The sequence below is a fragment of the Buceros rhinoceros genome, unplaced genomic scaffold, assembly GCF_000710305.1.
Source record: "Buceros rhinoceros silvestris isolate BGI_N320 unplaced genomic scaffold, ASM71030v1 scaffold18651, whole genome shotgun sequence".
NCBI lineage: Eukaryota > Metazoa > Chordata > Aves > Bucerotiformes > Bucerotidae > Buceros > Buceros rhinoceros.
The window spans coordinates 42,903-57,666 of NW_010393892.1; the positions used below are offsets into that span (position 1 = coordinate 42,903).

General features: G+C 41.0%; 1 protein-coding gene across 1 annotated transcript in view; it reads right to left on the reverse strand.

Moving 5' to 3' along the window:
* ARHGEF12 (Rho guanine nucleotide exchange factor (GEF) 12) overlaps positions 1-11,758 on the reverse strand; it is a 41,488-nt gene extending 29,730 nt beyond the window's left edge. The window contains exons 1-6 of the mRNA XM_010145055.1: positions 11,742-11,758; positions 10,933-11,021; positions 9,264-9,320; positions 2,016-2,114; positions 1,501-1,550; positions 557-614 (exon numbers count right to left, since the gene is read on the reverse strand). Coding sequence (XP_010143357.1) covers positions 557-614; positions 1,501-1,539 — 97 coding nt within the window. The 5' untranslated portion in view covers positions 1,540-1,550; positions 2,016-2,114; positions 9,264-9,320; positions 10,933-11,021; positions 11,742-11,758. The remainder of the gene's footprint in view (positions 1-556; positions 615-1,500; positions 1,551-2,015; positions 2,115-9,263; positions 9,321-10,932; positions 11,022-11,741) is intronic.
* Between the last annotated feature and the right edge of the window lie 3,006 nt (positions 11,759-14,764).

Here is a 14,764-nt window from a genome sequence, read left to right on the forward strand (position 1 = left end):
AGGTAATCCAAAAACTGTCATGATAATCACCCGTAATAACAGCACACAATCCAATTTCTAGTCAATCAGGTTAGAGTTAGCAGGTTGCATTTACAGTACACATAAGTTCATGCCACAAAATAAACTGTTCTAGGGTTGAAGGAACCACTACCATCTTCATCCTTGTACAAGAAAATAAACCAAGAACAGACTTCATTTAGAAATGCCAGTACTTTGCAAGCATTATCCAGTAATCTACATTAAGAGTCCCTGAATAGCTATGGCATTTAAGGTGGAATCAAAAGATAGGAAGACATATAAGCAAGACTTGATGGTAACTTTGAAGATCAAGCTAAGGAGAAATTGCAGAAGTATGTACCAGGCTCAAGTCTGAGATGTCAAAATTACCCCAATTTCACTTCACTGTTTCATACACACCCTTTATCTCTCAGCATGGGGCATGGTTAGACCTTGTTCTTGTCGCTTGATAGCTGAATTGGTCATTAGTCCTTCAAAATTATGCCTTTCATGCTTTAAAGGAACACAGTGACAAAAATAGCAACCTGCCCTTACTTACACTTGATCAGCTTTACCACCTCCAAATGGTTTGAGTGTGTCACAAGAGTGCCATTCACCTGGGGGTAGGAAGAGAAAATTAACAGCTCCTGATTTTCAACCAAAGGCTGAAACACTCCACAATGAGCAGACAGAATGAGGGACAATATTTTCTTTTCCTCCCATCTCCATCACTATGTCTTTCAAGACACTAACAGATAAACTATTTCTCCTTCTAACAGTTTATGTTGGTGAGCAAAGCTCTGGAAAGAAAACTATACACACATAAAAAAGTAAACCAACCAACCAAAAAAAAAAAAAAGGCAATCCACCTCTAACTGGGCAGAAAAAAATTGAATTAATTACTTTAAATGCCTAGTTGAAATCCTCCCAGCCCAGACTGTGTCCAACCAACCAAAAAAAAAAAAAAGGCAATCCACCTCTAACTGGGCAGAAAAAAATTGAATTAATTACTTTAAATGCCTAGTTGAAATCCTCCCAGCCCAGACTGTGTCCATAGCTGCTGTAGTACAACCATCATTTTGCAGCAATAGTTTAGATAGTCTTTTTAGTTACTGACTTGATCTCTTAGTTGTTTGGGACTACAAGAGAACACAGATCCAGGGGCAGTTAGGGGAAAAGATATAAATATTTAGAGGTAGTTGTTAATAACTCTCTGATCCTTCTCTCCCCTGCCACTTCTGTTTTTATTGTATGTGTGATACTTGAACCTTATAGGATGCTGAACTTACCCATACAGTTCTGAAACAGGAGGGATCTCCACAACAGAACCAGCATTCAGCAGTGGGCTTTCAGGGGTATCCCCAGAACATGGAACTTAGACCATTCCTCTATCCCACACGGGCAAATGCAAACGTCACAGCAACCACACCAATGACATTCTTTCAGGGAAGGAGCTCGTTTAATACAAAGGATCCATTTCTCTGATGATTTGAATGCTCTTACCTTGATAATTCTATCACCTGTTTGCACTCCAGCCCGCATTGCTGCTCCATCTAGAGAGGCAAAAAAATTCAATTAGTTCCAATTTCAACTGAGCCATTCAAAGCAAAAATGGTTTATGCACTTCTGTAGTTCCAGGCAAAGCTACTTCCTGCTCTCAGCCAGGCTTCCTCTGTCTCTATCAGATTAAAAAAAAAAATCTAAGTATCGACTAGAGCAATTTCGTTCTCATTTTGCAGCAGATACATCAAGCCACAACCCCATCACGGTTCAAGGAGTCCTTTACCTCCTTTACCTCCTCCTCAGATGCAAGAGGTCAGTTTCCCACCACACCAGATCCCTGCATCATCCCAGCAGTACAACTCCCTTTGTCCTTGCAAGTCTGTTCCGAAGCTACAGACATCCCACCCATGAGGTAGCATTTGCAGTTTTCTTCCCCAACTCACGCACGTCTCCTTGGTTCACGCGAAAACCCTCTAGGCTGCTCTCTGCCTAGCGCATTTAGCAAGTCTGCTTACCTTCTTTGACGGACTGCACAAAGACTGGATTGTCTCCGCTGACTGTCAGCCCAAATCCGTTTTCATCCCGCTGGATAACAACACAGCGTTGAACAAGACCTGCAAGAAAGGTGGGGAAAGGGCAGAAGAAAGAGGAGAGAAATACAAAGAGACACAAGCTAGGCATCAGTCCAAAACCTTGTCCTTCTAGATAATCACAGAGCACTGACAGAAACTGGTACAATACAGAGGGAAAAATATATGAGAGAGAAACAGGGCATCAGTCCAGAAACAGACAGGAATGTCAAGACAGGTCAAGCTCATTGCTTCAGTTACAAAAAACAGAGATACACAACAGCAGAGATGCAGAGAGCTCTGGCACATCCGACACAACTTGGGGTAAAAGCAGCTTTTAAAGAAGAGCAGCTATGTACAAGAACCAACGAGTACAATCTCTCTCTGCCCATATTCACAGTTCTTCAAAATACGGCAGAGGGCTGTCACGTGCCAGTACCATCAAAACCACCAAACAACTTTTACAACCTACTCTAAAAAATAAGTCACAAATCTCTCAGACTTAGTTCAACCTGCTGACGTTAAACAGATTTATTGATCAAGACAGGTTTTCCCAATTCTCCACAAAAATCTCATCTTGGGAGACCTTCTGTTCCATATAAGAATATCGCACAGAACCAGAACAGCAGCAGTGAAGAAGCACAAGCCACACTTAGGACACCCAACAAGACTTCCGAAATCAACTCCATGCTTCCCACTGAGCTACGGCAGCGCAGGGCCAAAATCCCAGGAGATGCATGTTTGGATCTGCTCCTCTTTTAACTTGCTGTATGACATCAAAGGCAGCTTGTTTTGTTTCCCAGTGTGAGGATTACTCAGTATTATGTGAATAAAAATCCTGTAGCCAAGATAAATATACTTAGTTGGTGCAGCACTTTGAAAAGGTGAAATTCTGGATATGTCTACTGTTCACCTGAAAATGAAATAAGAGAGAAACAAAACGAAACCAAGCAGCAGTCCCGGCATATTGCAGAGCACCTTCCTGGGAGCATCTACAAAAGATCCTACGATGGTGGAGCCCGTATCCTGAAAAGTGACTTCAGGAATTCTGTAAAATGCTTCATGGACGTTCTTTAATTCACACAGCAGAAACTGCTAGCTACTAAACATCACCCTGTTTCTAACAGATTGCTTTGCTTCTTCATTTCTAAAGCCACATCGGACAAAATTCTTACACCAGTGTCTTGAGAAAGAATTGGAGTTTTCCACAATCACGTATCAGAATTGCAGCAGTTTCTTTCAGTATGGAGGGAGCAAAGGAAATTGTGACAATGCTGTCCCAGCAGGACTGTCTTTGCTAGAATCATTTAAGGAAAGAATTGAAACAGAGTGGGGAGACATGTCTTAAATTACTCTTGCACCACTACAGCTACTTTCACTTCTCTGGAGCAATTCCTAATGGCAATGAGAAGCCTCAAGTGAAAATACTGTCTGCCCAGTCAGCCCTGGTCTCCTTGAGTGTGGCATATATGAAAACGGTTGTGGGAGCAGTGGAAAAGGTTGCATTCCAGCATTTCTGCAGCATTCTGCTCACAGTACGATATCCCAGTAATTCCCATTCTGCCGATAAAGTAGAGGCAAATTATGCTATACATAGGAATCTGCAGTACACTGATGGAATGGATGGATGCAAGGTGGAAGCAAACGAGGAAAAAAAACACCTTTCAGACCCTCTTTATATGGTTAAGTGAAAGAACATGCCTCTCCCTTTTGTACCTCCCATTTTCCTGTATGACCAAGCTTCTTTAAGTCTCACTTCATAAGAATGATGCCCCAGGGTGAGGTGTGGGAAAGAGAACATATGCTATTCCATGAAAACAGCTCACTTTAAACTCTGCTACCAGACGTACAGGTTTTATGAGTAAGACAGTAACTAATCTTTTGACTCAGAAGAACTGTCCTTGTTTAAAGGCACAGTACAGCCCTATGTACTCATTGCTCTTTCACTGAATTTCTTTTTCAGAACCAATAACCTTTGGATCTACTGATAAGCTTCCTCCTTGCATGAACCTGATGCTAAACCAGTAGCAATCTAGTAGGAGATGCAACGTAAACTGACCTTAGAGACTACAAGCTCTAAGAATAATCAAGTTAAACCGTTTTACATCACAATTCTCAATTTCATCCAAGACCACCTTTTAATTTTAGAATGGGAGGCACAAGTTGAACCCATATTAGTCCATAATTGCTTTCTCCCTGTATTTGATCCCTTCAAACAGGAACCAGGCAAATTTTAAAACCCACATCCTAACACAGTCTAAAAGGCTGGAATGAGGTCTACGTAGGCCAGCTGTGCTTGATGGAGATACACAACAGTTTTCTAGTGAGTTTAGTGAAGTTATCTGAAAGCTTTCTGAAGATAACACTAGTACCTGCAGAACTAGATCTGCTTTGATAGCACTCCCTGTCTGAACCAGGTAGACGAAAAAGAGCAACCTTCAAGTGTCCTTCTTTACTCTGCTGTGAGGAAAAATTAACTAAGAACCCTCCCCCAAAACATGTCATTTGCTCACTTTTGTTCTTTATGTAAAATACACTGAATTTGAAATTTGCTTAGTGGTGGAATTTTCAGACCAGAGCAGCAATGTTTTCATAATTCACGTCTTGTACCTTGAACACCTCATTAGACACTCTGGAATGGACTGAAAGGAAAGCCACAAACCACCGAGAGCCCAGTGACATGCAACGTAAAGTTTTCAATAGCTGTTACTGTCACGCCTGGCTATCACAAGTACATATACAGGAATTCCTGTGTTAAATTACTAACTAAACCAACTTCACCCACTTTAATTAAAGTCTATAACTTTGGGGCAACACTGAAGAGTCTGTGTTAGCAATCAGCTCTTCATTCACCTTTTTGCTTTTGTTTTCCAATTCTCAGCATTCCCTGGATGGAAATAATGAGTCATCAATTTTGAAATATCTTCCCATGATATGGTAAGATCCAGCCGAAGTTTGGTGAACTTACAAGGTCAACAGAACTCATCATTGACAGTACTCAAAATCAAACCAATAACAATCTTATTTCCACACTTGCTTTCACTTGACAGTATGTTGTTGGCATGAAAAGAGGAGACATTGCTGTAACTGTGCTTTAAGTACACAAAATCAGACTATATCTCCATATCGTCATTGGATTCATAAAATTCTGTGGAGAAAAAAAATAAATCTTAAAAATCCCTTTTCATTCTCATGCATATAATTCCCCAAACTCACAGGTATAGCCTCAAGCCAAGAGTACAGTAAGGCAGCTAACCATGTGCTGTAGTTAAAGAGGTTTTAGATTAGAAATTAAAGCAGTTAGAAATTACCGGTCTCACAAAAAAGGAATTGCAAGATAAGCTAAGACGGTCAACTCCTCAACTGGTGGCACTATTCCCTCTGCCATACCATCTCCAGCCCCCTTCCAAGAGTGCCTTCTGGATTACAGGGGGGGTAAAGTCAAACTTCTCAAGGTCACTGACACATCATGCTAAAAATTATCTCAAACAGTTTTGTCAGATACATTTTGATTGACCAAGAACTTCTCTACTAAACAGATCACTTACCTTCTTCTCTACTACACATCCTAAATATTTGGAAGGTACACAATAAAATAGGAAATTTCATGTCTGTAGCAGTGCACATCAAACAGAACAGGGATTCATTCTAAAAACCTGACTCACTAGAGAGAACGGAGACATGAATTACATCTCCCATAATACAATGTCCTGTTCCTCTGATCAGACTGTGTGGGACACGGCATGGGAGGAGACTTGTGAACTATAACCTCCCTGGAGGCATGAGGCCACAACGGGAAAACGCAATTTAATACAGTGATTCGAAATGAATCATTAAATAAACAAAAACAAACTCCTTGGAGTTTTGAGAATGTCCAAATGTTTCACGTCGTTTGGTAAGTTCTATATTAGTTCTATAAAATATTTTCAGAAACCCTGCTCTACAAAAATAAATAAAAATATCAGCTTTTATAAAGAAGATTTATCAGAGGATGAAATCCTGAACTTCACTTAGTTCTAGCTATTACCATGTTCTTCATACCAAATGCCATACTGGCACCATTCTTCGATTCTTACACTAACCCGGTAATAGAAGTCCTGTAAAGTCAGTGCAAAACCTACATGGTTTGAAATTAGTGCACGGTATAGTACCTTGATAAAACTGCTAATACCATTCATAAAATTAGGCTTGGTCTAGGAAAAAAAAAAGAACTACGTATTTTAACCGTGAAAAATAGGACTATCTGCTCCTATGGCAAGGACACATTCAGCCCCCGTGGTCGAGCGCCCCTTGCCCTCACTGCTGTTTGTGGCTATTGTAAGGGTAGCGATGAGGAGTTCCCAAGAGTCCTTTCAAAAGTCTGGAAAAATGGTGGCCACAACACAAAGACACAAGGCTGAGAAGAACTAGAAGAAACAAAACAGGAAGAGTAAGTTCAATTTAAAAAGATCTCCACAGGGGTAAAACCTGGAGTTTCAAAACAAAAGAATTTTAAAACTTATCCCAAAGTTGGAGAGAATATATGAGAGCATGTACACAGACTAGTCCAATATTTGGGCCAGAAATCTAAATATAAAGGAAGATATCTTTGGAGAGCAACCAAGCCACGGGGAAAAGGGAAGAGTAACTGGTATCTCACCTACCACCCTGAAAGCTAATTTCAATTTTAAATTCATTTAAGAGACAAGAATTCTACTTTGAGAAACATGTATCAAGAATTGTGGGAGGTTATGGCACTGATTTGTAAATTACTAATATCTAAAACTACACTCTGTCTCCCTCCTGATCATCTAAATTCTCTTGAGTACACAGACGTGAGATGGTTGGATTTTTGGAATAAATTATTGCTGTCTAAGTTTCACAAGTCACTACAAATCGACTTCTGTTTAATGGAACAATTTCCCCACCTAACCACTCTGCCCCCACCAAGCCGCTCATACTTCCAGAAATTCTGGTCTCTTGCTCTTTAATTAAGAATTTCAAGAGGTTAGAACAAACACATACATAAAAACCACCCCTCCTTTCCTGCTGTCATTCAAGACTTTATTTGCTCACTTTCCAATGGCTAGCCAAAGAAAGAGCTAGCTATAGTCCAGTCACCAGCCAGAAAAATATCACTACAGTATTTCTACTTGTAGGTTTTTAAATAGTTTCGTCCCATCCAAAGCAAACAGCAGACTTCACACATACCGCAGAACCTGGGAAAGTAGAGGGTAGAGGCAAAAGGCAGGGCAAGGTCCAACACAGCAAAGGCCATTGGAAAGGAAGGACAAGTGGAAACTGCTCCCACACATACTGGACATGGACAGAGCATCTGCAGGAAACTTTGGGGAAGCAAAGGCTTATGTTAGGAAGTCATGTTTCTTTCTGCCATACATGAAAACTCAGCACACCATACAGACTGGGGGAGAAGTATAAACACAGATACATTCCATTGAGCATACCAAACATTTCCTGTAATTAACCTACAATAGTTTGACAGCACCTCCAGTATATTATGGGTAAGCCGCATCAGGCAAAATTAACGCAGGTTCAGGATACAGGGTTCTAGGCAAACTGACTGCTCTGTCACTAACTAGCACCTGTCTGGCAAGGGGAAGAACCGGCCAAGGCTTCAAGGCAAGCTCATCAGAAGCATCATCCCAAAATACGTGCTTTCCAAGCAGGCTATTTCTCTGTTCATTCTCTCTGAGCACAGGAGGAAGACATACATGCTGCAGCAAGCCAGGTCTCCCTGAGACAGGTTTTCAGCTCTACTGGAAAGAATCAAGGCACTCTCAAAACCTGTTTACAGTTTCTGAGGAACAGTGTCTCAACCCTGGGGAATGTGACTGTTATAATACTTTTTAAAAGAGAACACAGAAGAAAAAAGGTGTTTGATTCAAAATTCCAGGGAAAGTTAAGAAAACTCATTTTCACAGAAGAAACAGATGACACCTCCCTGAACCGCACCAACGAAAGGGCTTTTGCTACCTTGCCTTTGTTGGTTTAGAAGGAACTCTTCAGGGCTGGTGTTTTTTGGACTATTTTATTCTATTTTTTAATGTTCCTTACAACCAGAGCTATGACAGCATCATTTTCTATTTCACAGGTGGTTTAAGAAGTTGGATCACAGCCATTAACACCTGGCAGTTTTACTCCAGTGGAATGATAAATCTGATACTGGAAGAGTCATTCCATCTGCCCAGAAGCCCACAGCAGGTTATGCAGCAAGCAATTTTCTCAACAGAGAAAGATCAGACAGTATCACAGATCAGTTTAAATACCAAGAAAAAACTGGAAAGGAAAAGAAAGGCAACCCATGGCTGGAGTCAAGACACAACTAGACATGCACACTCAGAAATAGGAAATGCAGTGGTACTGGTCACATTCAGCCTAGGTCCAAGGGTCTTAAGAAGCTGGTAGGATTTGAAAGGCCACTCACCAACTTGTGAAACCTTAGTCCTTACTAATTGCTATAGATACGAGTGCAAATGTACCAGAAACTCAACAAGTCATTAACATAAGGGTAGGATGGAGAGAGTGTCACAGCTCGAAGACCGACACATCTGACATAATGGTGAGTGAGGCTACTCCTATCCCAAACTGTTACACGCCACTTTGTTCCAGTATACAAGCTCACAGTACAGTAACACACAGCAATACAGGACTGCCAGGGAAGTTGCTCCCTCTTCGAAACAAAGAATGGTGAAGTCCATATTCTTACTTTTTTGGAAATTATTTACAGATCCTTTTTTCCACTTCTGCGAAACACGAAACTGACACAAGATCCTCTACAAATAATGCAAAAAGACGAATTGCTGGCTTATGTGGATTAACCTCCACAGTCAGAGCGAGACATAGACTTTTCTACAACCACAGAAACTTCTGGAGTCCAGCATGAGCTGTGTCCTCACACAGTATGGAAAACACCCCGTGGCACAAGACCTCCAAGAAAAGCAGCCCCAGCAAGTTTTCTCAAGTATCCACAGATAACAGGAGAATCCAGGTGACAGCCTGTGCTTGCCAGTTACAGGTTAGTTTCCAGCCACTACAAAAACTACAAGCTGACAGCAACCTTTAAATCCAGGTTCCCACTCCCTGCTGCAAAGCCAACCATGCGGACCACGTAAAGGATAAGAGCCTTGGGTGCACAGACAGAAAGCACGGAGCAGACTGCAAAGGTGCAAGGCTGCAGCAGCTGCTTTAGCTTACCATACGTCTCGGATCTACTCTCCTCCGAACTAGACTTTGTCTTCTTGGAGGAGCTATCTGCACAAGAGCAGGAGAAAAGGAGAGAGAGATATAGAAAATATGGAGACCAAACATGAGAAAAAAAAAAAACTTCATGAAAAACACAGACTGATTTATTAGGTTAATCATGCAAAACACAAATAAGATGTGAACAAAACACAGGTGAAACACTTGGAATAAGGGGTGAATAACACGAGCATGGAGACACAGGTAATATCACAAAGAATCTATAACAGAATCTAAGACACAGTACAAGAAGTTCACTGTGGTGAACTACAGAAAGTATTCTGGATAAAAAACAGTCCAAGCATAGACTGGTAATGTTTATCTCCAGAGTAAGTAATCAACATAGGCATGGTAGTTCAGCATTTTGAATTCACCCCCTGAAAAGAAACTTATGAATGCTAGAGTACAGAGGTCATCTATCAGACCAGATCACAAGCATTTTACCAGTGGTGCCAGGTAATAGCTCTAAAATTTGAATGACTTTCATAAAATTGAGGTTAAAGGAGTTCCCAAGTTTTCTTCTGAAGAAAACAAATTCCTTCATCAAAACAGGTTCATAGCCTGAGACCTCCCCCAACATGAAACAGTTTTGCGTTACCTATTCCCAAAGACAAAGGAAAAGATGACAAGCACTAATTCAGGTTTTCTCCCTTACAGGATTTTTTTTAAGGACTTTAATAGCCCGTTTTACTTTATTTTGTGCACACTAGAAAGGAGTCATGCAGCTAGTGGCAGAAAGCATGAACAAACAGGATGGTTTAAAAACATCAGCTTCAAATGTCCTGTGCAAAAACACATTCTAAAGTCCTACCACCTTTACATTCAACTCTTGTCTTCCACAAGCCCAGGGAAAAGACTGGACTAAACAGAATGCACAGACATGAAGCCCGTATACTGTTTGGGGCCGGGAGGCTCAGAGAAGAGCCTGTCATGCATTTCATGAACACGCAGGAGTCACTGGGTTAGTGTTTCAGAGAGAGAATGAAGAATCCCTGCATGTATCCTAATTTCCAACACAGCACTGGCGGGGCTTACCAAGTTGACCCTAATTTAACCTTTTGGAAGGTTAAAAACAATAGGATAACACATCCTTTGCAAATAGACATTTATCTTAAAATACATCACATTGGAAAGTACAAGTTCACTTTGCAAGTGAGAGAGATGGATCAAACTCCACTAAGGCTCAAAAAAAAAAGAAAAAGAAAAAAAACCAAAAAACCAAAAACCTGCAACAAGGAGTATCAGCTGTAGTTGAGCCTATAGCGTCTCCTATTTCACACTTCAACGAAAACAGCCAAAGGAACTGCTCACAACTAATTACAGTATTTGCCTACTGAAATTTCAGACTGACTTTTCTGAAAGAGGAAGTAATTATAATTACTCACTGATACAACTAATCTAGGTTTATTCTTGCACAGTTAACAGCTGCTTTGTAGATGAGCACGTTGAAAAGCAAGCCCATACTCATGTCAGTGCCCACGTGCTTCAAAAAGGCTTTGCAATCAGAGAATGAGGCATCTCTGAAAACCACATTTGTTGATACATTAAAATAATTGTTATCCTAGTCCCCAGTACTTTTCAAATTGAAGTCAAGATTTTCACCGGTGAAATTTTAGGACTTTACCTGTTGGATCAAAGTCGTGTGTACTACTGCAGCGTTCGACCTTCTGCTTCTTGTCAGCTGGAGACTCTCTGCTCAGAATGCTGCCGTGTCTGTGTCAAACCAAAGCAGAGGATCCTGACTACCGTACCACAGAAGCATTGCTAACTGGCGAGGCTTCTGGAAACAACCTTAGCTAGTTCTGTTTGCTAACAAGGAATTTAGATTTAAATGTATGCAGTAAGTTCACCTAAAAAATTTATTCCCAGACTGAATTCAAGTGAAAAAATGATCTCAGAATCACTGGAGCGTATCCAAGGGTCTAGACACAGTCTTGTTAACCCTCGAAATGATTAACAGCAAGTGCATGCTCTTTATAATTCAACACCAGGCCATATTTTATTTGAACAGCAAAATAAATTTAAGTTACATAAAACTGAAAAAACTCCCAAAATCTTAATTCTGCCTCCTCCCCCAGCAAACTTGAAATATCTCTGTATGCAAAAAGTGAAGATTTAGAATACCTGCCCCCAGAAGGAAGTGTCTGTACATCATACACCACCGCAGGGTCACTTTCTTTGACCATCTCAAATCTCAAGACAACCCGCCAGTGTCCGTAACAGAAATGCAATTGGTAACACTATGCCGTGCACTTCACATACATCACCAACTCTCTTTTGGGCACCCTGTCCCAACCTGGCTGTGAATCTCCTCACATCCGTACTGCTATCTGTGTTTGTAGGTATTTTTTTTCCTTTTAAAAACATTCCTTCTTCAAAAATGATTTATCATACTTTGCAATACAGACAAACAGTCAAACTTCAGTAACTCACCTTGTAGGTTTTTTGAGAGGAAACCTGAAAAGAAGAAAGAACGTAAATTTAATTAACTTCTTTTGCTTCTCAATATTATGTTTGCTATCAACACTAATGCTTAAATACAGACAATTATTTTACGCTTCTGTAATGCCTTCACAAGAGAACAAGTCTTCTTTGTTCTTCTACTTCAGCCGATTATTAGTCTATTTACAGTGGACTCAACTAGGTAAAGATTTACTCTCAACATATTTAGGGTTTCAAACAGAACTAAGAACAGAAGCACAATCTCTACTCTCAAATCCAGCATCTAGTAGATTGTTCTTTCTTAGTAGAGTAGCTCATGGATCATCTTCTCATAACAACTAGTTCCATATACTGAAAATTAACATAACTTGATTTTTTCTGTCCTGCTGATGGACTGAGTACCTGCTACCTCAGGAAGGTCCAAACTCTAACTTAAAAATCTCCTACAGCTGAGAACAAATACTCCTGTTATCTGCCTCCTGTGCAGGTTCTGCGGTACCTACTAATACGTGAGCTCATGCTGACATCTCCTCCTAAGAAGATCTCTAATTATTTTCATGGAACTGTAAGAACTTGCCATCTTTGAGACAATCACAACAGAGTAAAGTTGAAATCATATTAACTATTCCAAATAGTATTACTGGGACATACAGACAAAACAGGCAACACAAACCCTCAGCAAAAGGGACAAAGAAGTGTACACACATTTAAATAAAGATGTAGGATTAATGAAACCGGGATTTTTGAATTTGAATTACTACAGAAAAACAACAGAGCAAAGTGTATGCCATCCAGCTGAAGGCACCAAATCCTACTTTCATAAAGCAGAACTATTTTTTTTCTCAAAACTTCCCAGAAGTTCAGCTCCATTCCTACTTCTTAAGTGTTTCTAGATCCTTCAGCTGGAAAGCAATACAAATGTTCAGAGCTCTGTGTGTATGTATAAAAAAAGAATAGATAACTTCAGTCACCTTTTGTTGTAAATGAAAAAAACAACAATTATTATAGCTGATAATTTCCCCCATATACATAATGGTTAACCCTACTGCATTCAGTTTCTCCTATTTACACAAGTTTTCCAACAAGTGAAGGTTAGAGACCGAGGCAGGGAAGAGAGTCAAGTAAAAAGAAATGTAAGAGCACAAAAAGTTAACAGGTCATTCAGGGCATTAAACAACTCAACTTTTTTTTTTTTTTTTTACTGAGTCTAATTTAAACAGACCTCTTTGGTAAAGGTCAATAGTCCCATGGTAAGCCTGCATTAGAGAAAGGCTGCATCAGCACAGAATAGCCCCGAGGACATCACCTCCAAAGTCAGACTCAGCTGAGCTGACCAAGGGCTCTGTCCAACCAGCCTGGTGCAACGCACAGAATCAAGCCATTCTCTGTGAGCATGTCCACAGATTCCCTGAGCACGGCCAAGGAGAATGCCCAAACACACACCTGGTGTTTTAAGCTCCTTTCTCCAAAGGAGGGGCACCTTATCACCTATTCTCTTTTCCCCAACAAAGATACACAGGGTGGCCCAGCCAGAAATAGCACAGTCTTAAAGCTACAGTAACTCCCATCCCCTTACCTGCAAAACACCACTGGAGCACAGCAGAAATCTCAGCCCTGCTCTTTGAGTAACAGGCATTCCATTAAATCATACGCACCCAAAACGCTGGCCAGCTCCCACGTGCCAACCCCCTACGCATGCATGCACTAATACGGCATCTCGGAAACCAACATCTGATGACACATTAGGCAAGTGAAATTAAAATGATGTCTGCCTGTTACTGACAATAATTAGACACATCAAGACACCTGCCGCCTTTTAGATAACAGCATCCCATTTAGTTGAAATACAACAGCAACAGCTTCAAAACTAAGGGGATAGATAGGGCCTTTGATTGTGTAAATCTTAGGAACCTATGGGTAAAGCACCCCAGAAGTTAATTAACTGAAGAAAAAAGGTTGCATACGGACCCCACAAGAAGCAGTAGTCCTCTTTCCTCCCCTCCCCACCCCGCAAGCACTACTTTAATCTCCTAAGTCTGGGAAATAAACTCTCATTCAAATAAGAAACATGTAGCTTCATTCTGCTCTACCTGCAAAGCCAGATCTTTACAGCATTCAGTCCTCCCATTTACAAATTTTAGCCAGTAAAGAACTACTTTGGGCAAGACAGACAGCTCGAATCCCAAAGCAAAGACAACAGAAGTCATCTCAGGCCAACCCAGCCCTGCCTGAGCACTGCACGGTAAACAGATGCAGTAGTGATAAAGTGTTTCATTCAAAAGCAGAAAACGAGACAAAGGAATCCACGGACAGACAATCTATCATCCCTCCAAAGGCAGGAAAAGAGGTTTACGATGAATTATACCCCTTCTTTTCTAATGTGCTTGAACTTTTGAGCTGCATAAAAAATTTTAACGCTACTAACAAATATTTTAATGAAGCATTTAAGCAAAAACCTGTGTTTCTTATCAGGCACCCAGAACTCCAGGCTTATGCCCCTGCAGCAAAAGAAACCATTTATGAACAAAATAAAGCTAATTCACTGTTGTACCATCTTGGTTGGTTCAGTTATTTATTTGCCATTCAAGGATGAAGTGCAGATGTTCTATTTTAGAGGTCTAGAAATTTGTGTAAAACCTTTCTACTTATAAGTAGGCCACTGACATTAATTACTTCGGAAGAGAACTCTAAAGGCACTGAAACCATCAGGAATTTTTTCTGTGCTTTGACGTTAATGGTGAACGTAGAGGTCTCTCTGAGTGAGGGCCAAAATCCCACAGCTTCCTAGTCTGAGGCCGTGGCTGTACGAACAGGCGGGACTCGCGAGGAGCTGGCTGGCTCCGCAGAATCCACGTTGCGCTGATGCTGACACCCACGGAAGAGACACCAGGGCCCAGGCTGGGGACGGCACGAGTGCAGTGCTCGCTCCCCTTGGGCTGTGTGCTCCCTGCATCCACAGGCAGGCTGCTGGGGAGCACGGCCATGGAGCAGGCCAGGAGCGGCTGCCGGAAGCC